Below are 26,500 nucleotides of genomic sequence, written 5' to 3'. Positions count from 1 at the left end.
CAGTCATTTCAATGGCGTGGGTTTGAATCCCACCGCTGCCAGCCCTCTTTTATTTACTTTTGTCATTTATAAATATCACCAAATCGTAAACCGTGCTTCATCGCAACAGAACAAAATGTAATTTCTATGACGCTGCTACAAAACACCCATTTCCTTGGTGTTCTGAGGACCGAGAGCTGCTAGTGTTTGTTTTATTATGTTACATCGGACAACACCAATATTAATAATTCGCACTAAAAACTTATCTTCCAGTATCTTCCAGGGTGCTAGGTCTGGCTACGACATGACAAGTGTTATAATGAACGAATACCCGTTTAAGTTGCTGCTCTGCTTACCAATAAAAAAAATTTCAGCGTGGCGCGCGCAGCTGATTATTTACTGGAAGCGTACTTACGGCATATGCACAGTAGAGGGCGCTATGTTGTTTCTTCTCAGCCTCCTCCTACTGTATTTTTCACTTCGTGTTCATTTTAAAGCCTCAATCGTCTCATAAATATTAAATAGGAATGCTTTACTAATAAATCAGAACCCGTTGTCTTCAGCACGGCGCAATCACTGCTTATCTCTGGAACAACAATAACGAGAGACCTTTTTTCTAAGGAACAATGGTTGCACGCCTGCTGGTTAGTATGGGTTAAATATGCAAGTACTAGAACGAGAAGCTGCAGAGCTGCACGGAAATGGCTGCGTCCAGAACACCCGGGAGGAAGAAAGCAATGGCGGCTAGTGCCATTGGTGCGGCGTAAAAGTTGTGAATGCGAATTATGTGGCAAGCGTGCGAAGCCCGATGGACAAAAGGGGGTTTTAGAGGCTTCTCTCCTAAGAAAAATCTTTAAAAAGGACAAACAGGAACGTGAAGAAGAAAAGAAAGAAGTAAAATAAGGCAGCGTAGCCAAGAAAAGTTACAGCCTTGTGTAGCGCAACTGTTGTTCATGTAAAGCGCTCTGATACCGATACCCTCGGGTGAAGTTTGCGCTATAAAAACAAGGCAGTGTGATAAGTTGCCATGACAATGGAAAGCTTGGAATAAAGATGGTGTTGGACTGTCCACAGTCCCACGGACACGTGCATGCTGTTTGCTATGGACAAATGGCGAGAGCAGCCATCTTTGTCCATGCAAACGCGTGCATGAAAGCCCTCGGCAGAATTGATTCCAAAAGGTACTCGCAATGGCGAGAGCAGTGCATACGCTGCTTTCGCCAGGCGAGACCTAAAAAGGTGCGGAAGAATCAGGGACAGAATGAACGATGAAAAGAAAATAATTGACGGTAAATGTGATGGAAAATCGATTTGAAGTCAAAGCAAGTGGTGACAGAGGAAACCTGATTGTAGGAGGAGAGATGTTGGAAGTGGAAAGAGCTCCTTTTCCAGGTACCAGTAAATAAACAAGGAGTGAAGCAGTTTACGGAGGAAATGGAAGAAATTGTTTTCCTGAAACAGTGCCAAGATTTTCAGCGTTTGGGGCAGAAATTTGCTTGTAAGAGTGCCTCTGTTTCAATTAAAACACAGTCTTCCAGGCATTTTGCAAAAATCTGTGCCATAGCACTCTATGGCCAGAGCCTTACAACGCCCTATGAAGTGCTGGCCTTGGAATTATCTAAAAGAAATCAGGAGACTGGCTAACTTTCAACACCTAAAATTGTGTTTCCCAATGGGCACTCCAAAAAGAAATCTTTTTACTCTAGGTAAATTGCTCTTCAATGTTTCTGGTGCAGCAGGGAAAGTATCCTCTGCTCAGGAGCACTGTCGTGCTTAACTCTAATAGATGCTGTATATCTAACCAGTATACAGACTTGCTGCGCACACGCCTTGGGGATAACCCCATCCAAAAAGAATCCACATATAAGAAACAAAAGAAGTTCAATCCAGTAAAGAGACTTTTTCTCTCTTGTATATGAACGTGCAATGACAGAAGTCCAAGCTCTCTTTAGTGGACTGAACCAATGGTTTTCTATTTCTGGATTCATCATCGAAAGTTAAAAAAGTATGTTTACACTGACTGCATTAAACTTCCTTGGAAGAACGTCTTTTGTTTCTTATGTGTGGATTCTTTTGGATAGGGTTATCCACAAGGCGAGAGCACAGCACGTCTGTATACCGGTCAGATATCAAGCATCTAAAATAACTTTCGACACCATCATACATACAAAATACTTATCTGGAATAACTATAATTCTGTGAAGCTTTCGCAACACTAATAAAACCGCAAATCATGCCAACAGAGTATTATTGACTTTTACTTGATTTTTCCAACATAGAACCGAGAGTGATGAAACAGTGTGCTATATCAAAGCTGCAAATACGTTTAGAAATATGAGAATGAAAAGATGGTGTGCCTTTTGCGCATGGTGTATGAACCTGGATGCATAGACTTCTGCATATATAGGGCTTGCAAACGTACAGCAGGTTAAATTGGCATAAGCCAGAGACTATTGAGCTACAGAGCTGTACACAAGTTTACCTGGTGCTGCAGTTTGAAACTAAAGCTTTTAAACCAGCACATTAGTTGAAGCACGGCGTCTCAGCGCTTGTAGGCTAGTACTAATGTAAATAAAACATTTACAGTGAGAAGTGTAGTTTTAGGGTGATGATGTATTTAGGTGCAATTAATTAGAATTGTAGAATTTCTTCGAGTAAAGTATTTCCAGCATGAAGACATTTCTAAAACTTGGATTCAGACTTAAAGTTGATAATGTTTTGATATATGTTTTCCCTATTTATCAATATTTTAACATCTACCAGACTTCTCTTTCATATATCCTTTCCACTAAACATTTCTTTAATACGAACAGTTTATATTAAATAATACATTTGCTCTAAGCATTAACTAGTCTTTTTGACCCATGAATCAGGAGCTGACATCAAATGATGATATGATATGCTGCTCAACTTCCTTGAAGAGCAAGAATTGGCAGTGCCTCTTGGTTTTCGGAGTTCAATACCTCATCTGGGTAGGCCTTTCAAGAGCCCAAAAGTACCACAGTCATAGCCAAATCACTGGGTGCTATTCACACTGTACAGCCAAGACCACCTCCTCTCTTTCAGCCTGGAAGGTCTTCTAGTCTTTCAAGGCTACAGACTCTTTTTACATCAGGATGCCAGCTTGAGCCTCTGCTTCAATAAAACACATGCAGATGAAGAGGAGACGCTTCATAGAGAAGAAGAAGCTAGATACTCTAGACTCCGTAAAGTATTAGGAGCCCAAGTGACTTTCCCATGGATCAGCATTTTCCTCGCACTTCACTACCACCAACACCATCTGACCCAAGACACCACAGACTCAGTGGTCTGTCACCACCATCTAGGTTGTCTCTGCCCCAGTCAGCATCCCAAGACCTTCCACAGCATACTGCAAAACTATGCATGTATCACATTTTTTCTAATGGTACAACCCCATTCACCTACACATCTCGAGGAAGTACCCACATTTGTTAGGCCATAACTGTTAGACGACCAGTCCACAACATGTCATAAATTGGTTTGCGCCTTAAATCTCGAATCTGTAAGACACTTAAGACAGGATTGTCAAGAGTTTGTCAGTACTTCAGACTATCTCACTCACCAGCCTCAGAAGCCACTTTGTGGTGTATGTTTTCGTTTACAAACTAGCATAATAAAAGTGGGCCGACTAATAATACAGCCTAGTTTACATATCCTGCGTATTGTTTCTTTAACACGAGGCAGAATTTTGGAAATGTCTCAGACTCACCTGGACATGATCTGACCAGTTCTCCTGCGTCATGCTTTTCTGAAAGAAAAAACATTAATAAAGAACTTTAAAAAAACAGCTGTTTCAGTTGAACATGATTTAAGTGGCAGAACTTTTTGCCATTTCGCCAGTTTGCATAAGGGTAAAAGAATGTTTACTGCCAGATGTCCACCGCTGATTTCATATTCATCATCGTCATTATGGACATAATCGACCTCAAAGCACCCAAAGCAATTTATGGAGAGAAACTGGGCACAACATTTTACTTGAATTAATATTACAGTGAAATAGCAAGGACCAATATGCAGTTTAGCGTTTTTAAAGACACCGAGGACAAGGCGCGAGTATGTGCCATCTGCTACATGAACGGTTATGATAACTTTAAAGTTACCTTGAGTGCTTTAGAGAGTCAGATCTTATTTGGTGGTTGTATAGCAGCAGTATACAGCCTGTGCTCAGGCTGCTGCAGCCTCTTCAGCAACAAAGTCAGATTGTCTGACAGTGAGGAGCTATATGACAGAGGCACGTCCATAGACCTGTGGTAGCCACACTGCCGAGGTGCTGAGGCTTCAGCGACCAAGTGAATGTGCATTGAAGAGAGGACAATTTCACAGCGGCACAACTGAGGTGGACCTGTTTCCCTAGTCAGGCACTACTTTAGAGATGAGTGAGGGGCTAGAGCCACAAATAAGATCTAGAAGTCTTAATAAAATATGATGGAAAGAAATGGTGGTGTGCTTCTGTGCCCATTAGAATCTCTGTCCTCGACAGATACATTTCTCTTATTGCACATGCTAGACTGACTGGCAGGTTACTGGCTCCTGTACCCATCTGGGATCATTCATTCTGACAAGTAAAACTGTCTTTTGTCCCATTACACATCATTAACACCAATCCTAAACTCAAGATTTTTTTATCGGGACGCCACAATAAACCAAATAGATCGTGTAGATCTCAGTTTCCTCCTCTTTGGGCTAAGACTGTCACAAAATCACTTAAAGGACCCATCCAATGTAGAGAACAGATAATATAAAATTAATATTTAATAATGTCAGCTGGGGTTTCGAGTTCTACTGTGACATCTTTCACTCGGTGGCCATTTAAATATTTGCAATATCGGGTTGATTACCCAAACAATCTTTGTTTTAAAAAGGAAGAGGTGATCCAGCAGCTACTAAAATTACAGCGAGGAAGGCAGAGACAGCATTGGTCAGGCAGCTCGCAACCTGTGACCTCTTCGATGTCATTTGTGGTCAGCTCTGGAGGAACACTGTGGGTAACAGCAAAGCAGAAGGCAGAAGCGGTGATTGGGGTTATGGGTATGTGGGACAGCATTCATCAAGCAACAAACATCTGTTTCTCGTGTGTGAATTCTGTCATACATTCAAAAGCTAGACTCCTTACCCACAGCCCAAATACTTGATCCCTGATAATTCATCATTTCTGCTGGCAGCCCAACTGAGACCTCCAAATCAGAGCACTGCTTATTCACCAGCTCTGCCTCCTTTTTAAGAAGCAAAGAGATGCAGAATCTCCCTGTGAAATGAACCCTGGTGACAGGGAGGCGAACATGAAAATATCAGGTGTAGGCTTATTTATTAGGTCTCGCCTGACCCAGCGCATGTGCTGGTCTGGCGAGACTTTTTGAGAGGGCTCCAAAAAGTGCTACCAGGCCAGCCTAGACCTACAGTGCATGTGCGCGGGCGCGCGCGTCGCGCTTTACCGCTATTACTTTCACTTTCGCGGCCGCTTTGATGTTTGATCGCGATCACTTTCGCGGCTGCACGGCCGCTTTGATGTTCTCCGTGAGGCTTCAATAGATTGCAGCAGTTAAAACAAGCATTGGCATAGCCAATAGGTCTTGCTTTTGGGACCTTATAAGTGTTTAGTTATGCAACTGTTGCATGGCTAAACACCTATAAGGTCCCAAAGGCGAGACCTATTGGATATGCCAATGCTTGTTTAAACATACAATGGGCAGTTTATCTTTTGGAAATTAACCCTGGATCCAATGTGCCAGACAGGATTCTAGTTCTGAGGGCAGACAACTTTAGTTCTTCTCACTGAGTCCAGAGTACGGCTTTAGATTACTCTTCTTCCAAGAGCTCATACAATCCTTTCAGTTCTTATCATCCTAAGGGAGCACTTGTGCATATAGTGTTTTCTTACCTTACTGTGTGGGGGGAAAAAACCCTCAGACCTCGAGGTCAGGCTGTGACCCCGTTCTATACCGACCAAAGTTTAATTATTGGTCTGTCTCAATTCTGCCCTTGTATAACAGCTATTGATACCTGTCGCAAAAAGTAGTTTACAATTTGGTCACAAACGTTTTGTGACCAGTCTTTGATTTTGCAAAGCGAACTACGTACTAATATGTTACATCGCATAATGCCATCCCCCAAATGAATATCAATTAGGCAGGTCACTATTTCCAACCACCTATGATTGGCTACAAATACAAGGACTGTGGCCAGCAATAACATTCTCAAACAAGATATTTTTTTTGATAGTACCCCATGTTCCTTAAAGGAACAGGTGCCTTTAAAAAACAAAGATTGGGTACACATTAGGGGAAGCAGGTAGAGGTTACTTGGACCACTGCCCCGTTCCCCAATCCCCACCCCCATCCCTGAGGTCACCTGTCATGATTCCTAAAGGAGAATCAGTCCAAAAGGTACAACTTTCACTTTATGAATCTGATAAAACTTCCTTTGAGAAGTTTGTAACTTTTTAGTGATTAGCTACATTCCAAATCCCAGTTTGGAAAGGGCTGCCCCTTTCACGCTCATTCTTAATACAATTTAGAATGGGTCCCTAAACCGATTTTGCAAGTCGACGATGTTGTTCTGGCTGACAAATTGGGTTTAGTGCATGGCAAAAGTGAATCACCGGGTTTTCTACCTCAAAATAGCTTTGGTTCCAAATCTTTACCCGTTGTTAGACAAGCAGAATTCTCTATATATGGTTGGAGGGGGATTACAAAGGGTGTCTTTCGGGGTCCTTCCTCTAAACAGGGAAAACTGCTATAGTGTGAGAGTACTGGTTGGGCTAACCTCCTATTCCGGGATTTCGACCTTTTAGACAAAGAAAGGTACGTTTTCTCAAATGTAATACCAGACTTGTGTGCGCTGCTACATCATCACCGAGTCAGGGTAACGATTTTCCAGGTGACAGATCAGGTTATTCATGGAAACATAATTTGAAAAAACAGGTTTGTGACAACTTCAGCACGTTGGGACTTGTTATATTTGGGATAAGCAGCATCAAGGGCGAGTGACACGGTCACGCCAGTGAGTTATTTACCTTGTGGAGTCTTGGTAGTCTGATGCGATCACGGTTCTGTAACATTAATACAAGTCAGGTGGATGCTATTTGCCCTGGTTCCTACCCCTCCACTCCCCAAGGTAATCGATTTTTGGGTAAGAAAGCAAAATTGGGCCCATCATTCTTAAGAAAAAATCTGCATTTGCATGATGGGCACCTGACAGAGTTGTTGTCTATATTGATAGGATTGTATAGATAGAAACAACCCAAGAACACGAGGGTTATTGGTCTTGTTTTGTGCCATCCAGATCTTGGGAGCATGATTCGTAACCATGGTAAAGGATATACCTAGTAAGTAATAAAGGGATTATAATGTACAATCGTTCACCTTTTTTAACCATGGAATAGGTTTTCTCTCAGGGTAGTAGTTTACTGCTTAAATATACAAGTTTCTGCACCACCTCTACTATAATCCGGTTAAAATGTATACATTTCATCTAAGAGGTAAGTGATACATGCGAATGGTGCAGAAGAGATGCAGCTAATTTCCTACATTTGGCATGGGAATGCCCTGACGTCAATCGGTATTGGCATCAGGTACTTAATGCACTGGCACAAATGATCAGATCTCCTCTACAGGTATCACCGGTCACAGATATTTAGGATACAGAGAGGAGGTAGAGGCAGCATACAAGAAATACACGGCACTGGGGTTGTTAATAGCTAAACGCAGAGTCACCTGTAGATGGGGAATGGGAATGAATGCATCCAAGACCTAATATTTTGGCAGGATAAATCACTCACTTATGCGGAATTTCTCCCTCTTTCTTTCAGACCAAAAGATATCTGGAACCCATTGAAAACATATTTACTAACTGCATCGTTATAAATAAAACTACATGTAACATGGATGGTCAAGGGAAGCACTTGTGTAATAATTATAACAATCAAATATTTACATCCACACATCCCCTCGCATGTATGAACTGAACGCTGAGAAGGGATGAGTGGACTGATTGCTGAAAGTAAGCGTCGGAGATAATGATATACTATGTTATAAAGATTTGATCAAACCCTGAAATGACTCAAAAGTATGCAAATGATGTCCAAGGATACAATCTGACAGTGAAATGATATCGGATGTTACTGTAATATGAACCTATATGTACAGGTAACATTTGTTCTATGTGCGCTGCTATTATGTTATTCGAAATGCAAATAAACAAATATATATATATATATATATATATATATTTTAAAGTATTCGACAAAATGCTTGAGCGAATCTCAGCCACAAGTAATTGCTCCGCGCATCCCAGTCCATCATTATTTTGTACACCATGTCACTTCAGTTTGGACCCAGCCATGTGCAAATCAGTCATGATTCTGTTTCAATAGAAATAATTCAGCCCGACCTGCCAAGCCAGGTCCTTCTGGAGCCGGAACACAAGCAATCCAGGACTAGTTTCAACCCTTTTATGGCTCATTAGTCGTGTATAGCCTGATTCCAGTGTCAGTGTGGAAGGGACCCACGTCTTGGAATATCAATCAATCAGGATTTAGAGAGTGCTGCTTATCACCCACGAGGGTATCCAGGTGCTGGGGGGGGGGAAGAAGGAGCTCCGGCTGAGGGTTATCTGTCAAACAACCAAGTCTTCAGGCCCTTGCTGAAACTCCTGCAGGGTCAAAGCTGGAGTGGGAGGTTGTTCCAGGACTTTGTGGCTAGGTGACAGAAAGCGTGGCCACGGCTCCTGCTTCCGTGGATGCGTGGTGTGTGAGCCAGGGAGAGAGATGCAGAGCACAGCTGTCTGACAGGGTGGTAGAAGTTGACTCTGTGGTTGTGGAGGGCCTTGTAGGCATGGGTGAGTAGTTTGGACTGGCACAGTTTGTTGATGGGGAGCCAGTGCAGTGCTTGGAGGTGGGGGTGATGTGGATTCACCTTGGGAGGGCGAAGATGAGCCTTGCTGCTGCATTTTGAATGGTCTGGAGTCTGTTTGAAAGTTGTGCAGTAATCCCCACATAGAGGGCGTTGCCATAGCCCAGGCGGCTGGTAATGAGTGCCTGGGTGACTGTGTGTCTGGTGTTGGTGGGGAGCCATTTGAATATTTACTTCAACATGTGTAGGATGAGGAAACATGATGACAAGATGACATTTATCTGCTTCCTCATCGTGAGCTTGCTGTTGAGTATGATGCCTAGGTTCCTTGTGTGTTCTGTAGGTGTGGGGCCAAGTTGGGTTGGCCACCAGGAGTCATTCCAAGGGGAGATATTGTTTTCAAAGAGGAGTACCTCAGTTTTGTCGGCGTTGAGTTTTTGTCAGATGTTCTCCATCCAGCTGGTGACGCTGGTCATGCACCTGTGAAAGTTTGATTTGGTAGTGGTGGGGTCTGAGGACAGGGCTAGGATGAGCTGAGTGTCATCCGCGTAATATATATTAATGTTCATCTCATGGGCTCTAATAAGGGTAGCCAGCGGGGACATTTATGTGTTGAAAAGATGACCCTTGTTGGACGCCGCAGATGATGTCCTTTGGCTCGAGGAAAAAGGAGGCAGATGCTCTGGGTTCTACCGGTGAGAAAGAACAAGATCCATTTAAGGGATTTCCCTCGGAATCCCATCTAGTGGAAACCCTGTAGGAGGGTGTATTGGGACATGGTGTTGATGGCTGCGGAGAGGTCGAGGAGGATCAGGGCTGCTGTCGCTCCCTTGTCTAGGACAGCCCTGATGTAATTGGTGGCTGCCATCAGAGCGGTTTCCACGCTGTGATTTGAGCAGAATACTGATTGGGAGGAGTCTAGGAGTTTGCTGGTTTCCAGGTGATTGGTGAGCTGGATGATGGTAATTGCTTCTTCCAGGACTTTTGCTGGAAAGGGGAGCAGGGTGATTGGTTGGTAGTTTTTGAGTTCTACCAGGTCTGCAGAGGCTTTTTTTTTCAGGAGCAGTTTGACCGCTGCATGCTTCCAACCCACTGGGAAGATGGCAGAGGTGATTGAAGTGTTGAGGATGGTGGTGAGTTCTTTGCTGATGGAGTTGTTCCCTAGGATGAACATATGGTGAGGGCGGGGATCTCTGGGTGCTCCAGAGTGGATGGTGCACATGATGGTGGCAGTGGTCTGCGTGAAGAGAGGGCTCACGCAGGGATTGTGTCCAGGTCGTACCCGATGATGGTGGGGAGTCCGTCTATGTCGGCCAGGGGTACTTGAGGGTCGAAATGTTCATAGATGGTAGGGATTTTACTGTAGAAGAATTCTGTGAGAGTTGCAGTAGTCCTGGGAGAGGGTGGTGGAATGCTCGGTGGCTGTGGGGTTGGAGAATTCTTCAATGATGCAGAAGAGTTCTTGGCTGTAGTTGGAGCTGGCGGGTGGTGAGGGCGTTCTTCTGGGGGTTTTCTGTTTGTGGTAATTGTTGAGAACTAGTTTGACATTTTCTCTGTCGGAGGGCTCTCTGCGGGTGCGGCAGATCCTTTCCAGCTGTTTGCAGATGTGTTTTGTAGATTTGAGTTTGGGGTGAGCCAGCTGGTGTGATTGGAGGGTGTGTCCAGTTTGGGGAGCTTGAGTGGTGCAACACTGTCAGCGCATTTGGTGATCGGGGTGTTGAAGTTTTTGATAGCTTCCTTGAGATTGGAGGAGGGGTCCGGCAGAGAGGTGTTGAGGGGGTGTGTCCAGAGGTCATCTGTTATCTTGCTCCAGCTCCAGCTGGGGGTCGGGGCTGGCGATGGTGTTAGCGGTGTTCAAGATGTAGAAGTGGATGATCAAGTGGTCTGACCAGGTGATTTCGGTGTTGTGGCTGTATTTGATTCTGCCGCTGGCTGAGAATATGGGGTCCATAAGTGCCCGCCGATGTGAGTGGGGCCGGTGACCAGTAGTGAGAGGCCGAGGATGTCCATGCTCACGGGAAGGTTGGATGCGTTGGTGTCAGAAGGGTCATCCAGGTGAAAGTTTAGGTCCCCTAGGAAGAAGAAGTTTTTTGAGTTGATGGTTAGGAAGGTGATGGCCTCGCAGAACACGGGCGGGATCCGGGGGTTCTGTAAGCGAGAATGCAGCTGATTGGGTTTTGCTGTTGGTGTTAATTTAGAAGTTTAGGCGCTCCATGATGGGAGTGGTACTGTGTGTGGTGGCTGTACAGTTGAGGGATTCTTTGTAGATGATGGCTATTCCACCTCCAGGGGATTTGATGGTGCAGTGGGAGGGGCAGTAGCGACAGGAGAAGGGTCCTGCTGTGGATCGTGAAGAGGAGCAGCAGTAGTTGTGGTTGTGAGGTCCTGAGTTGAGGGCTCGAAGTGTGGCTCTGGAGTTGCTGTAGGTGTTAGGCGGGCCAGGGGTCCTAGCACTGGCCGTGGTCCAGGTGCTGATGGGCTTCAGCGCACCTGTGGCGCAGACGCGCTGTGGCCTCCAATAAGTAGGTTGACTAAGTAAGATGAGCAGATGCTCTGGACGGAAGCACTTAAAGATTGTCATAGACAGCAAGTCACAGTTAATGAGTCCACTCCTTAAACATTTGCTGCCTATTACAAAGTGTTGAAAATCACAAGGTTGGGAACAATATTACCAGCATGTAAGAATTTGCAAGCACTGTTAAGATGCTCTTGTCTGAATGAGACCAGGGGAAGTTTATGATGGAAAGTGCAGTAGAATTGACAAGTGGGGTTAATGGACAAATGTGAACTGGGAAAATTCACAGTCCAAATGGAGTGTCCACTGAGCCGTTGAAAAAGCAAACTCTGATGTCTATGAGAACCAGCTAAACTTATTTCAGATCATCAGGGCAGAGTGTAGGGTACTAAATGATTTACTAGTGTCCAGCAAAGCACACATTCCTGAAGAAGGAAAATTCAGAAATAAACATGACTCGTATTAACCTCTTTATTTACAGAAATTTGAGGCAAGGATTTCAGCTTACAGATTCATGGGTGGAATCACTACATTGATTCGCCCAGAATAACCTTTGAATATGCCCCTGAGGTTAACTAGGAAGAATCTTGAAATGGGCAGATAATGTCAAAAGGACAGGCTAGACCGGTCAGCATTATGGTGGACTTCCCCCAAACACTTTGCCTTATTACTCTATATGTTTCTGTTCTTGTTTTTGTTGGCCATAAGAATCTGTGTACTTTACCACTGCTAACCAGTGCTAAAGGGTGTGTGCTCCCTCCTTAAAACATGGTAACTTTGTTTTCTCCCCAATTGTGATTTGTCCCGCCGCCTCAGTCAAAGAGACTTGTGGTTGTCAGCGACTATGACTTGGTGGAATGAGTTAGGGAGGACCTTCTCTGAAGGCATCAGCTGACACCTCTCAATAGTCATTCTGGATCCTGTGTACCTCAGAGCCTCCACACGTTGACCATTGATGGTGACCCACTGCAATTACTTATAAGTATTTAAAGGGATATGGTCTTTTGGCACCATCTCCTTATCCCCCCCCCAAGGACACTAGGGTAACCTCTGTCTGTTCCCCAAAGCTAACTGGGACCACCTTCTCCCTAAGTGCTACACTCACCAACCCGGGTGTCTGCCCACTGGTGGGGGGCAGTGTCCTCTTAGGACATTTAGAGTCTACCTTGGAGTGCCCATAATTGTAGCTATGAACACACTGGGGGACAACCCTCTCTGCCTGTTTATCAAATAAGCATTACTTCTTTGGCTCAGGTTGGGACTGGTTACTGTTGTTTCCTTGTAAATTATTTTCAGGGCCTTTTGAGAACTTCTTATTTTTAACTCCTCACCACCCCCTTAAGTCCTCCGCTCTCTTTCGTCTGGTGGGAGCTCTGGTCACCCTTTTGGAAATCCAACCCCGATGCCTTTTTGGACACTCTAGTTCTGGCCGAGAGGTTCGCCTCCTCAGCAAGCCTCCTGTCCACTAAGCACTGCCCCAGCTCTGTAAAACAAGTATTGACAAGGTGCTCCTTGAAAATTAAGTTGCACAGCCAATTTTTATCATTAACTTTGCTGCCCATCACTCAGCCTTTCTTTTTCTTGCTGGAGTAGTCCAAGAAATCCACTCAAGACTGTTTTGAGAGTTTGTGGCTGTCTCTGAACCTCTGACTTCTCAGTGGTCACCCCAAATTTAGTGATAAGTATGGCTTTTATCAGGTATACCTGGTTTGGTCCTATACTTTTAGTATAAGATGTGCATCCCTCCCCACACAAGGCATATGTTTCGATAAGCCATCCCCCAGTGCTCCTCTGGGATCATATGTATTCTCTTGGTCACCTCAGAAGCAGAGAACCACTTATCAATGTCATCTCCCACCACATAATTGGGGATCAGGCCTTTAGGGGCACAAACCTTCTTGAGTCCATCAGACACGGTGTGTCTGCTGCTACCATTGCTCATGCAATTCATTTGTTTTGACTTATGTTTCAGCTCTTTAAGGCTCCTTTCATGAGCCAATCACTCCAAAGCAAGTTTTTTCCTCCATCATGAGCTTGGCCATCTGTAGCCTGAACTCCCTCTCTGCCTTCCTGTCAGCCAGCTCTTCTGGGGACAGTGCATGCGAGGATACTCTGCTTCCTGCTCAGACAGTGAGCTTTAAGTTAGGAGATGAGTAATCCCCCTCAGCTGAGGGCTGTATTTCAAGGTTGATATCCAAGTCCTGATCCTGTTCACCCAGATCATCCTCATCATCCTGCTCCTCTGTTGCTATTAGCAACTGGTGAACCTCCCACCAGGTCTTCAGTGCTTTCTGCAGATCCAACCTCTTTGTATCCTTCATGGTGGGGAGTTCCCTTTCCTTACAGAACTGGTTGAGCTCAACCACCGTGTAATTTTCCAAGTTCCATTACTGCAGGTATGGTCACATACAGTCAGTTAGCAATGAGAGTAGATTTGGAAAAACAAAGGAGCCAATCAAGGAGAATTTAAAAAGCTTGAATTGGTCTTAAATTATTTATCTGGGATGGTAAGTGTAACACACAATTACCGTATGGCACTGCAAAAATACAAGTTTGAATCCTCACTGCTAAACACCACTGTTAGAAATTGGGTTACTGGTTGAGGGGGGTGAAAACCTACTCAAGGAACAACCACAATCCTTGTCAGTGTGAAGTCACAAGAAGTCTCCAAATTCACCTGTGCTCAACCCTATGACAGCTTGGCACAGAGCACCAAGGCTTAACTTAGAGGCAAACTGTAAAGTATTTCTGCAGAGTAGAACTGAAGATTTGCAGTTTTAACCCATTCTGTGCAGAGGACGGAACAGTTCCATCTTTAGCCACGCTGGTTGTGTGCTGCGGACGTAACCGTTCCGTCCTCTGCACACAACCCAGAAATCCCTCTGCTATTTACAGCAGAAGGTTTTCCTTTTATATTTTTTTGCCTCCTGAGCTGGGAAAGACCTTTTCCAGCTGCCAAGGCATCTCTTTGTTCCAATGTAATGGCGATTGGTGTGCATGGCGTGCTGACGTCATTACATTGAAAGTGAGACTTCAATGAGCTGATCGGCTCATTTCAGTTTCACTGCTTCAGTGATCGTGGGACTATCTCAGCCCCCCAAACACTGAAACATATGGGAGGGATAATGTTGGAAAGGTAAGAATATCTTCTTTCCAAAAGTACCCTTCCATAGTGGATCCCTGCTTGGGATCCCCGAAGTAGGGCGATCCCCAAGCAGGGATCAACCCACTAGACACTAGGGAGGGGAGAGAAGCCCTTGGGCAAGGTCTTTGCTTCCCCCAATTATGTTGGGCATATACAGTCTTTCTGCCCCCCTGGGAGCACCCAATCTGCCAACCGGTGGGTGGGGCAGAAAGCCCACTAAGAATCAGGTGGGGGCTGCCCTGAATGGGTACTGTAATGCCCCCACCCCTCCCAGTATTAGGCAGTCTTTCTGCCCCCCCCCCCGGTGGGCAGATAGGGGCAATAGTCCACGATCTGCCCCCAGGAGGGGCAGGCGGGGCAGAAAGTCTACTAGCCACCAGGGTTTTTTTTTTTTAATACATAGTGGAGGGGGCTGCCCAAAATGTGCAAGATCATGCTCCCACCCAAAAGAAATTGCGACAAAAGTCTTTTGCCCCCCCAGGGGGATAGATGGGGGCAATAGCCCCCCTCTGCTCCCCTGTGGGGGCAGACAGTCCACTAGGCACCAGGGATATGTTTATGGGCATGTTAGGGAGTGGCCCCATAGTCAAGGGTCACCCCCCTTTTTTTTAGAAACACATTTTAGCTGTTTTTGCCCCCCCTTGGGGACAGATTAACAATATTTTGACTCATCAAACCACTAGATACCAGGGAAAGTTTGTGTGTGTGTGAACTGGAGTTCAACTGATGGTCTGCATGTACTGGCGTTTGGCTGGCTGCGTGCGTACTGGCATTTTGCTGGCGGTGTGGGGAACTTGTGCTTGCCTGGCAGAGTGCATATACTGGTGCTTGGCTGGCAGTGTGCATGGCCTGGCACTTGGCTGGCAGTGTGCATGGACTGGTGCTTGGCTGCCGGTGTGCGTTGGATAGTGCTTGGCTGTCAGTGTGTGTGTGTGTGGACTGTCCCTTGGCTGGTGGTGTGGCTTGCGTGGATCCTCCAGCATTTTCTTACGCAGAATATTCTGCAAACCTCACAGTTAGCTAAAAAGTCACATCTGTGTGGGAAAGTTGAAGGATCACAGTGCCAGCACAGATTTCCTACACCCCAGCATTCCCCTTGGTCTCCTGATAAAAATGATGCCTCACTGTGTGGGTGCCCAAAGCAGAGTCAGCCTAAAATTGGATTAATAAAACTGCCCTTATTGACATGTTTTGGTGCCCCTTCAATCTCTACTTGTTTTTAGCTCTTTTTTTTCTGTTGCAGGCACTTGGCCCACCCACACAAGTGAGGTGTCAGTTTTATCGGGAGACCAAGGGGACATTTGGTGGTAGAAAATTTGTGCCGGCATGCTGATCCCACACAGAAAAGTGAGAAAATGTTGATTCTTTTAGCACAATTTGAGATTCTGGGGAAGGAAAAGTTAGGGGATCCATGCAAGTCACACCTCCCTGGACAGCACCGGGTGTCTATTTTTCAGAAATATCTGGGTTTGGTAGGTGTCCCTAGATAGAGACCGAGCCAGGGACCAAAAATCGCAGGTGACCCCTTACAAAACCAGGTCGTTTTGTGATAAAAAATGTGGATGCCTCCACGATATGTTTTGGGCCCTTCCCTGTAGCGGGCACTTGGGCCACCCACACAAGTGAAGAAGCATTTTTATCAGGAGACCTGGGAAGATGCTTAGAGGTAGGAAATTCATGCCAGCAAGGCGATCCCACAACTTCCCCACACAAAAATGTGAGAAAAATGTGATTTTTTTAACTGAACTTTAGGTCTGCATGGGATTCTGGATAGAAAAATATTGAGAGATTCACGCAAGCCACACCTCCCTGGACACCCCCGGGTGTCTAGTTTTTCTGATATGTCTGGATTTGGTAGGTATCTTTAGATGGCCACCGAGCCGGGGACCAAAAACCAGGGTGAGCACCTTGCAAAACCAGGTTGTTTTGTGATAGCTAATTTTGATGTCTCCACAATACGTTTTGAGATGTTTTCTGTCACGGGCACTAGGGCTACTCCCACAGGTGAGATAACATTTTTATATGGAGACTTGGGGGAATGCTGGGTGGGTGGAAGTTTCTGGCTCCCCGTAGATTTCAGAATTTTCCATCACAGAAATGTGAGGAAAAGGTGTTTTTTTTCTTTTACAAAGTAACAGGTTTCTGGTAACAGAACCCGGTAAGATCCACACAACAAGTCACCCAATCCTGGAATCCCCTGGGTGTCTAGTTTTAAAACATGTTCGGGTTTGCTAGGTTGACCCTTTTTTTGCAATGTGCCTAGCTTTGTATTTTGGTCCCTAGCTCTGCCGCATCTAGGGACCAAAATACAAAGCTAGGCACATTGCAAAAAAAGGGTCAGTTTCCAGTGGACAAATATGATGTGTCCACGTTGCATTTTGGGCCATCTTCTGTCACAGGCACTAGGTCTACCCACACAAGTGTAGTACCAATTATATTCTGAAGACTTGGGGGAATGCTGGGTGGGTGGACGTTTGTGGCTCCCCACAGATTCCAGAACTTTCCAACACAGAAATGAAAGGAAAAGGTGTTTTTCTTTTCTTTTACAAAGTTTGAAGTTTGCAAGAGATTTTAGATAACAGAACCTAGTGAGAGCCACACAAGTAACCCCCTCCTGGATTCCTCTGGGTGTCTAGTTTTCAAAAATGTACAGGTTTGCTAGGCTTCCCTAGGTGCCGGCTGAGCTAGAGTTCAAAACCCACAGCTAGGCACACTGCAAAAAAAGGTCTGTTTTCAGTGGAAAAACGTGTTGTGCCCATGTCGCGTTTTGGGCTGTTTTATGTCGTGGGCACTAGGCCTACCCACATACGTGAGGTACCATTTTTATTGGGAGACTTCGGGGACCCAGAATAGTAGAACAAGTATTTTTTATTCTATATATTTTACCAAATTAATTGCTGCATACCTGGTATACAATGAAAAATTATTGAAAGGCGCTGCTCAGTTTTCGGCTCTGGGTACTGTGGGTTCTTGGTGAACCTACAAGTACTATATCCCTGCAACCAGAAGGGGCCAGCGGACTAAACAGTACATTGCTTTAAAAAATCTGCCATACTTTGAAGAAGTTACAGGTGAAAACATAGGCATAAATGGCTGCTTTTTTAACTCAATTCTTTTATTTATTTCAACTGTTACTTTCTATAGGAAAACCTTGACAGATCTATACAAATTACCTCTTTCTTAATTTAGTTTGTCTACTTTTCAGAAATGTATAGCTTTCCAGGATCAATTAATGGTTTCACACCCATTTCGACCACTAACTGGAAAGAGGTTGAAAGCACGAAAAATAGGAAAAATAGGCTATGTCGCAGTAAAATGCCAAAACTATGTAGAAAACGTGGATTTCTGACAAAAGACTGCCTGTTCCTGAAAGCTGGGAAGATGGATTCGTTGGAACCCCCCCCCCCCCCCTCCAAAACATAACAACCAAAATGTAGCTGTATTTCGGCTCATTTCTCGGTCCACTCAAGGGAAATCCACCAACCCTGGGTACCTGTATAATCTTCAGGAAGCTGATAGAAAAGGACGCATATTTGGAGTGGATACCTTACGTGGATAAAAAGCTACAGGGGCCTAAGCGTGAACTACAACAAATAGCCAAAAAATAAAGGTTTAGCGTAGGGGGGTGAAAGGCCTTGCAACGAGGGGGTTGAAGATTTAAGTGAAAATAGCGCCCAGAAGCTCAAAGCTCCAACTGTGCATCTGGTTGTGCTAGGCCAGGACAAAGTCACAAGTTCAGGCTGACTGCAATGGAATGGGCAGGCTACAGTTACCCGCTTGGGCCCACTGAACAAGAGTACCTTAAATCCCGGGGGCCTGAGAGTTATATGGTCCCACGCGCATGATGCGTCACACAGCAGAGGCAATGTGAGATCCGGGTCGGAAACGCTTCACGCAATGTTGGTTCCAGGGAGCTGTGAGGTCCTGTATCATCCTTGAGGAGGCGCAATGTAGGTTCCAGGGAGCTGTGAGGTCCTGCATTATCCTTGAGGAGGCTATCGACTAAAGGGGCTTGAGATGTGAAGTCTAGCGTCGAGGATATGTCATGCACTGGCTGGTTCACAAAGGATTGCATACCCCCTGTAGTTAGTCTGGAATCAGGGGAGGCAGGAAACCCAAGCACTTCAAATGGAATCCTCTAGTCTAGAAGTTCCTCCCACTTCAAAGAACGCAGCAGGTATAAATATTGGACTTGACACCACCTCTTTAGTATGCTTGTGCACCTGTGAAAGACACGGCCAGGAAGAATGACTGCTAGGGTGCTCAAAGAACTGCCAGTATGCTAGACTGCTGCCTGCTGTGCTGATATGCTGTGCTCTTGCCTAGGTGAGAAGGACTGGACCTGCAACATGTACCCAGGAGCACAAAAGCGACTTGAAGGGCTAGTCTTTTATAAACAGCACCGGGACTCTGCGAGTCCGACTCTACCCAGTGGTGCAGGCCCAGTCCTGGACCCTTGGAAATGGGCTAGACAGTCCTCTGCCAGCTCATCTGTGGAACCAGTAGAACTGACGAATGCCTCTGCTGCGTGAAGTTTCTCTGTGCCAGGACTTCTCATTGAAGCCTCATCTGAAGCGCGGCTGTTCAACACATCCTCGACTCAGGCCCTCACATTGCAAGCCCCTCATTGACAGCAGCTTAGACGATGACATAGGACTTCGCATTGCAAGCCTCGCAACTTTTTCAGAACCAGGCCGTAAGCATGGCATTCTCGACAAAGGACTTTGTATCTCAAGCTTCCCTTTTCGACGGCATCCTCGACGACAATACACCTCAGATCGCGACATCACAGCTCCTGACACTGTGTGAAGCATCTGTGATCCTGCATGGCAGCGCGACACATCCTTAATACGGGACCACGCAATGATCTGCAGTCGGGATTATACAGGCGGCCAAAGTGGGTCCTTGTAGCTGCCCAGCGCTCCATTGCTGTCGGTCTGAACTTGTGACTTTGTTACAGCCTAGCGTGACCAGATATTCATAATTTTCGTTTTGTACATCTTGGCACTATTTTCACTTACATCTTTAAAATTGCATTTTTCTAGTTCTACTAACTGGATGTTTGCTGTTCTGATCTTGTTTTATTTATAAAATGTTACTCTATTTTTCTAAATTGGTATGGGATTTTTCTTGAATTGTGTTTTCACTTCATTTACTGTTTAAAGTGCTGCTTAAATACTTTCCACATTGCCTCTAAGTTAAGCCTGACTGCTCGGTGCCAAAGCTAAACAAGGGTTGAGCACAGGCGAATTTTGAGTTTGCTTGTGACTTCACCCTGACAAGGATTGTGGTTGCTACCTAAGTAGGGTTTCATGCCCTCAACCAGTAACTCAATAATATACATGACACTACTGTTTATTTTTCATTGGATGGTGAAAAGATGTTGGACTTGGATTATTTTCCCTTGTTTCAGGACCTAAAGATTTTGCCACATTTTTAGAATGGGTGAAGCTGCTATACAATTGCACGAGTGAGAGTAAATGAGGACAGATCAGCAGTTTAAATTAGAAACGGAGACCATGCAAGAATGTCCTTTTTCACTGCTTTTATTCACACTGACACAAGAGTGAGGAGTTAGAAGGAGTTCTTGGAATACGGTCTGAGAAGAGGGATGGTGAACTGATTAAATGTTGGAAAGAAGAGAAGCATTGTTTAAAATGATTGCCCTCACCAGGTTTTTTATATGTACAGTAAGACACTCTATTCCAGATGCCAAAGGAATTCTTCTGCAAGGTGGTTGATGTGTCTGCAGATTTTCTTATGAACACTTTGTAGAAATGTTTAGAAGGGGGTAATCTAACTATTGCATCTCCTGAATGCCTAAGAGGCCTGACAATAGCTAATGAAAAATGTCTAGGTATTTATGCCCCCTTAGTGAGGTGTTTTTCTGTAAAGGTAAATATTGGAAGAGAAAAAATCTACAAGTGTAACAGCAGGGTGGAGGTACAAAAGGACACTAAGCATTGATTAACGTAGGGAGGGCAGCATTCAGCATAGGTGGTCGAATTATTTTTTAATTTAAAAACGTCTATTTACACAGATCCCTGAATAATTAAAGATTATCACACAGAATTCTTGCACTTTCTTTCATATTTCAATCAATCATGGTTCATCATGAAATTCAAGAGCTATTAGCAAAGGGTGTTATTAGACAGGTATCTTAGGATCCTATTTTGAAAGCAATAGCTTTTTGGTGAAAAGGAAAAACAAAGTTACACCTAATTATCAACCTGAGATATCTCCAGTCTTTCATTATGTATTGTCATTTTAATATTGAGACTATTTTCCATTTAGGAGACTGTCTTCAACCACTAGACTGGATGGTCTGCCTGGACCTCAAAGATAAGTATCTCTTTATCCTATTTCACATTCATCACAGTAGTTTCAGCCAGTTCAATGATCAACATCAAGGGTAGCAATTTACATCCCTGCCATTCAGATTATCTTCAGCTCCTTGGTGTTTTACCAAATTACTCAAACATCAGTGGTGCCCTATCTCAGATCTTTAGGCATTTGTCTTCTTATTTATTTGGATGACATTATAAACAAAGCTCAGGAGAGCAACTCTTCTTCAGCATCCTCAGGTGTCACTCTCTTATGGAGCTTTCAAGGCTTGTAATCAACAAGTAAAAATCTTTACCCCGTTATTGTTCAGTCACTGGAAATTCTAGTATTCCAGATCAACTCTCTGTCAGCCACTCTCCAATTACCAGAAACAACACTGAACATAATTCAAAAAGAACTCTAATTTTCCTGCATTGTCCTACATTCTCTCTACAACAACTACTCAGAATCGTGGTTCTTTTGGCCTGTTTGATACAAGCAGTGTTGGCTGGTTCTATTCACTACTGGGCCCTTCTGAGTCTAAATTGTTTTCTTCTAAGAAGAGGACTTCCATACTCAGAAATTATTTACTCTGATTTGGAAACAAATGAAAAAGTTGTTTGGTGGCTGGAATATCTTCATGTCTTTAATGGCAAAGTAATCTTTAATTCCGTTCTGTATCTTCTCTTAGAGTCCGTTGCAGGTTTGCCCGGTTGGGGATGGGGCATTGCCGCCAGCACTAAAGAAATAGTGAAGTACCCGCTGTATCACCTACAGCAGGGGTGCTTCTGCGGCAGTTTAGATTGGTATTATGGCCTTCATAACTTTGACAGTGACTCGCAGGTCACAAGACAGAAGCTAGGCAATACTGCAAAAATAAGGATCCCGTGACGCAGGTGTGGGGTGGGGGGTGGGGTGGGGGAAAGGGAGGGCCAGAAAAGTCAAAAACAAAAGAAAGAGAAATTATAACAATTGCAAATGGGAGAGTACAGAGAAGTAGGACAGAAGAATGCAAAGACGGAAAAAAGCAGAAGGAAACAGGATAGTAGTACATAAAGCAGAATGGAAAGGGTGTACAAAAGTGGTATTGAAAGTAGGAATGAAAGATGGTAAGGAGGAAAGATGTAAAAAGAGCTAGGACGAAGGGATCAAGTAAAGAAGGAAACATTGGAAGAATGGTTTCAAAAAGATATAAAAACAGACAGAAAGGACACAGAATGAAATAATGGAAAGAAGGAAGACGTATAGAAAGAATGAGGTGAAAGGAGAACAAACGATAATATGAAGGAAAGAAAGTATAGAAGGAATTTTAAAAAGCAACCGATAAGAAAAAGGAGAAGGGAGGACAGGAGGATAAGAAGAAAATAGAATGAAAGAAAGGAAGAAAGAAAGAAAGAAAACATAGGAAGAAGAAAAGTGAAATAAGAATATAAAGGACAGAAAAAAAGAAGGCCAGGGAATTTAAAGAGCAATGGATACAAGGAAAAAGAAGAAGGAATACAAGGACTATTGAAAGAATGGATAGCAGAAAGTATGAAAGAATGATGACAAGAACGAAGAATGAATGATGACGAGATGGAAAGAAGGAAGAAAGAAAGAAGAATGAATGATGAAGACATGGAAAATAGAAAGAATGAAAGGAAAAAATGGAAGACATTTGGGAAGACTTAGTTATGGCCTTTTTTCTTTAAAATCATGCTTTAAAATGCATCATTCAGCACATTTTTTTTCAAATTTTCCTTGAAGGTAACAATTCTCACGTCCTACATAGGGAGGGTTGGGATTGTTCACTTTTGGTTGATCATTTTGTGTCATGTGGTTCAAAGAGAGAGTGCCTACTATTTCTGCTACCCCTTTGCTCAGAAAGAATCTACCATTAATATCAACTGTATTGAGAAGCTTGCTAACTTCTATGTAATGCAAGCATTTACATACCATTGAGCGTGCTGCCTATTTCTTTTTTTGACAGTCTCACAGTCATGAGATTTACATATTTCCTCTGCAGGACTCGTACATAATAGGTAATCAGAGTCTCTGGAAATCATAACCCCTCTCTGGCCCCCTCTGGTATGGTGTCTGGGTCACTTCCTGATGTCCATAAATATTCCTGTGCTTCTGCCTCTCTTCAATTACCTTCTAGTCAATACAGCATCCAACTATCATGATTTTGTCTTGTCGTGCGACCTTAAACTAGTATCTTAGAAGGTCTCATGCCCCAGGACTGTCAAAACATTGCCAGATTCATTGACAGTTCTAGGGGCCATGGGACCTAGAGAGCTTATACATTTCCATGAGTTTTCTGGGCTCGTTGGTGCATGAAATCATATCTCAATCCTATTTGATAGGGTGCTTTTGTGGCAAATTGTCTGAGGACTTTGGCACCTACAGGTAAGTCCTATTGTAGAGTGAATATATTCACAGATCTACTAATTCCTTACATCATGAATTCATGGGCTAGTGGTGGAACATCTAATAACTTCTTGTATTTTTAAAAAGCATGAGATAAATATTCCTCCTTAACCGAAATACAAAGTTTAACAGGAAGTTAACTTAGTTCTGGTAAGGTTTTCTGTTTGGTTAGATAACGTTGAACTATAAAAAGGTTGATAAGGAAGACAATGACCTTTAACTGTCGCTACAACAAGGCCTTGCTGGGCTAACAATAGGGAGTAAAGAAGGACATAAGACAACTGGGCTTGCAGGGGCTGTTTATGCTTAGTAGAAAACCACACAATTGACTTCTCCCAGTGTCCCGCATAGATGTTTTTGGTGGAGGGATGCCTAGTTGCCAGAGATTTACTACCTCTGGAGGGAGATCAAAAGCAACCAACTGTTGCTGCTCAATTTCCAAGCATGGAGGAGTAAGTTGCAGAGGCATGTATGCAGGAATCTGCTCTGCTGCTGCGAAAGGAGATCCTGCTGAAGAAGCAGCCAGATCGGAGGACCGATGCCCATGGCCAGAGGTTCTAGGTATCACACTCACCAGGCCCAATCTGGTGTCACTAGGATGATGTGGGCAAAGTCATTCCAAATCTTCTTCAGAACTTTTGGCAAGTGAGGCAGAGGTGGAAAGGAGTCCTGAGCTACAGTCTAACCTTGGGAAGTCCAATGTGCAAATGTCTGGACACTGTGTTCTTGGGAGTGACAAAAAGATCAAGTCAAGGTTTTCCCCCATTGCTGGAAGACGTCATGAACCACCTCTGAGTCTAGCCCACCATTCATAATCCCTAAAGCAACCCAGGTTGAATTTGTCTCCTTTCTGGTGTTTAAAGATCCTTGCCAGGTGTGATACCACCAGGAATACACCTAACATTTCAACTAGTTTCAAAGCCTCCTGGCACAGAACCCATAACCCCACTCCACCTTGCTTTTTACAGTACCACATAAAAGTAGTATTGTCTGTGAGTACCTGCACCCTTTCTTCCTTGGTAGGTGGTAAGAAAACTTTAGAGCAAGTGTATCGGCCACAACTCCAGCAGACTGATGTGGAGACAGGTCTCTACCGGAGACCATAGACCTCTGATCTCCAACTCTCCCAGGCTAACTCCTCAACCTGGCAATGATGCATCGTCATAACCGTTAGTTCTGGGCAGGGAGACAGTCCATTTGAAATCCAGCAGCCACCAAAGCAGATAGATCTTTCACAGTCCTCTGCAATACCTGGGTGGTTCCTTTGGCGCTGAGCCCACTGACACTTCAGATCCCAGAGCAAAGCCTGCATGTGTCACCTGGTGTGATACATTAGCAAGTTGCAGGAGGCCAAAGGTCCCAGAGCAGCTTTCGTTGAGACCCAGGTCAAAGGCTAAAACATGGCATCACACTAGAATATCCTGGACTCCTTGAAGCTGAGGGAAGGCTTGAAATAGCACTGTATTCAGAATGGCTCTATTGAAGTGCAGCCTCTGCAAAGGAGTCAGGTGTGACTTTGGTAGATTGAAGGTGAATCCCAGATTTGTTATATGAGGTGGTTTACGACTGTTTGAGGCAAGTCTGCCTTTAACAGCCAGCAGCCAAGGTATGAGAAGATTGGTATTCCCAGCCTCCAAATAAGGGCAAGCCCCACTACTATTACTTTTGTAATCACCCAGTGTGCACTGGTAAAGGCAAAGAGGAGCACAGAGAACTGAAGTTGCCAGTACTTTACCTAAAACCACAGGTAGCGCTTGTGGCACTGCAGGATAGGAAAGTGAAAATAGGTGTCGTGCAAATCCAACGCTAGCATCAAGTCATCTGGATCCACGACAGGCAGAAATTCAGCCACAGTGAGCCTCTTGAACTTGTCCTTTTTGAGGAAGAGATTCAGGGGGTGAAGGTCTTATTCATCCTTGAAAATTTGAAACACCCAATGTGATTCTTTCCGAGATGTAATTGTAATAACTTATCCAGCCTTCAACCTGGTAGCAGTGGACCACTGAGGGCAAACTAGAGCGGTTTCACAGGAGCGGCAGTGGGGTGGTTGGGTGGGGGACTGGGTAGTGTTGTGTTTAGCCCCTGGGGACCTGGACGCTGTTGGCTGCATCCCCAACCTGAGCTGTGTGGCCTGTTGCTGCAGAGTCAGAAGTTGACCTAGCCTCTGCTGGATGCCCAGTCGAAAGTCTTGAAAGAGGTGATATTGTTGGGGGAAACTGCCATATGGGTGGTGCATGGCCGATGGAGCATGCCATAAGCTTACTCTCTTTAAAGGACTTAAGTGCCCAGTCTGCCTTGTGCCCGAAGCAACAGGTGCCAAAAAATAGCATATCCATTAATAATGTCTCAACATCATGAAAAACCTGAAGATCTAATCCATACATGGTGCTGAAGCATCACACTGGTACCTACTGCCCTACCCAAATAGTCGTATTGTCCAGGCCCAGCTGAATGAGGTTCTTCACTGTGTCTTGGCCGTCGAGTATTATTTGTTGCAGATTGGCTCCAAGATCATCCGGAACAGTGGGCAAGATGTCACTCACCATGTCGCACAACAAGTGTGAGTAGCATTCCAGGAAGCAAATTCAATCAACAAATCTGAGGGCAAAGTTGGCAGAGCAGAGGATCCGCTTCCTGAATGTCTCCATGCATTTGGACATCTATGGAAGAGTCGTGGGAATCGCATTTGGATTTAGCACTCTAGTAGAGGTTTGAACTAATAAACTCTCCGGTATTGGGTGCAAGAGAAAAAAGATGGATCCCATGGAGCTAGTCTTTGTCATCTGCCAATTAGTCTTTTGACGGTGGCAAAATCCTGGTTTCGCCTAGATGTCCAGAATAGTGCCCTTGAGGGCTCCATTGATTGGGAAGAGAGGCTCTGAGTAGCATCAACCAGTCATTAAAGGTGGAGGGGTCAGTCCCACTACCTTTTTCTGAAGCATGAAGAGTGTCTGTTAGGTTGAGCGAAGATCATCCTGACACTCTTTATGTTCAGGACAGGCATTCTTGTGAGGTACATACGCAGGCACCTGGCCACCAGAGCTAAAAATTTGCGAGACTGAAGATTTCACAGCCCCTCAAATACTTCTGTGAATCTCCCCCTCATGACGGAGAGAAGCATCACTAAAGACTTGACCTAGGCACTTCAGTTTTAAGCCCTGAAGTGCCAAGGGTAAGTGTCTATCAGTATTGATTTCTCAGCTAATCAAAATCTAGTGCTGGTTTTTAGGGATTTCACATGACCAGGAGCAAGCCTCA

General features: G+C 44.5%; 1 protein-coding gene across 6 annotated transcripts in view; it reads right to left on the bottom strand.

The window, feature by feature from the left end:
* Nucleotides 1-26,500, bottom strand: part of EXD3 (exonuclease 3'-5' domain containing 3) — a 2,855,457-nt gene that overhangs the window by 1,616,133 nt on the left and 1,212,824 nt on the right. For all 6 annotated transcript variants that reach the window (XM_085610760.1, XM_085610799.1, XM_085610781.1 and 3 more), the window contains one exon: nucleotides 3,710-3,748. In XM_085610760.1, the coding sequence (XP_085466886.1) occupies nucleotides 3,710-3,748 (39 nt within the window). The remainder of the gene's footprint in view (nucleotides 1-3,709; nucleotides 3,749-26,500) is intronic.

This window comes from Triturus cristatus, chromosome 1_2 (genome assembly GCF_964204655.1).
Source record: "Triturus cristatus chromosome 1_2, aTriCri1.1, whole genome shotgun sequence".
Classification (NCBI taxonomy): domain Eukaryota; kingdom Metazoa; phylum Chordata; class Amphibia; order Caudata; family Salamandridae; genus Triturus; species Triturus cristatus.
This window is presented reverse-complemented; position numbering and strand designations above follow the sequence as displayed.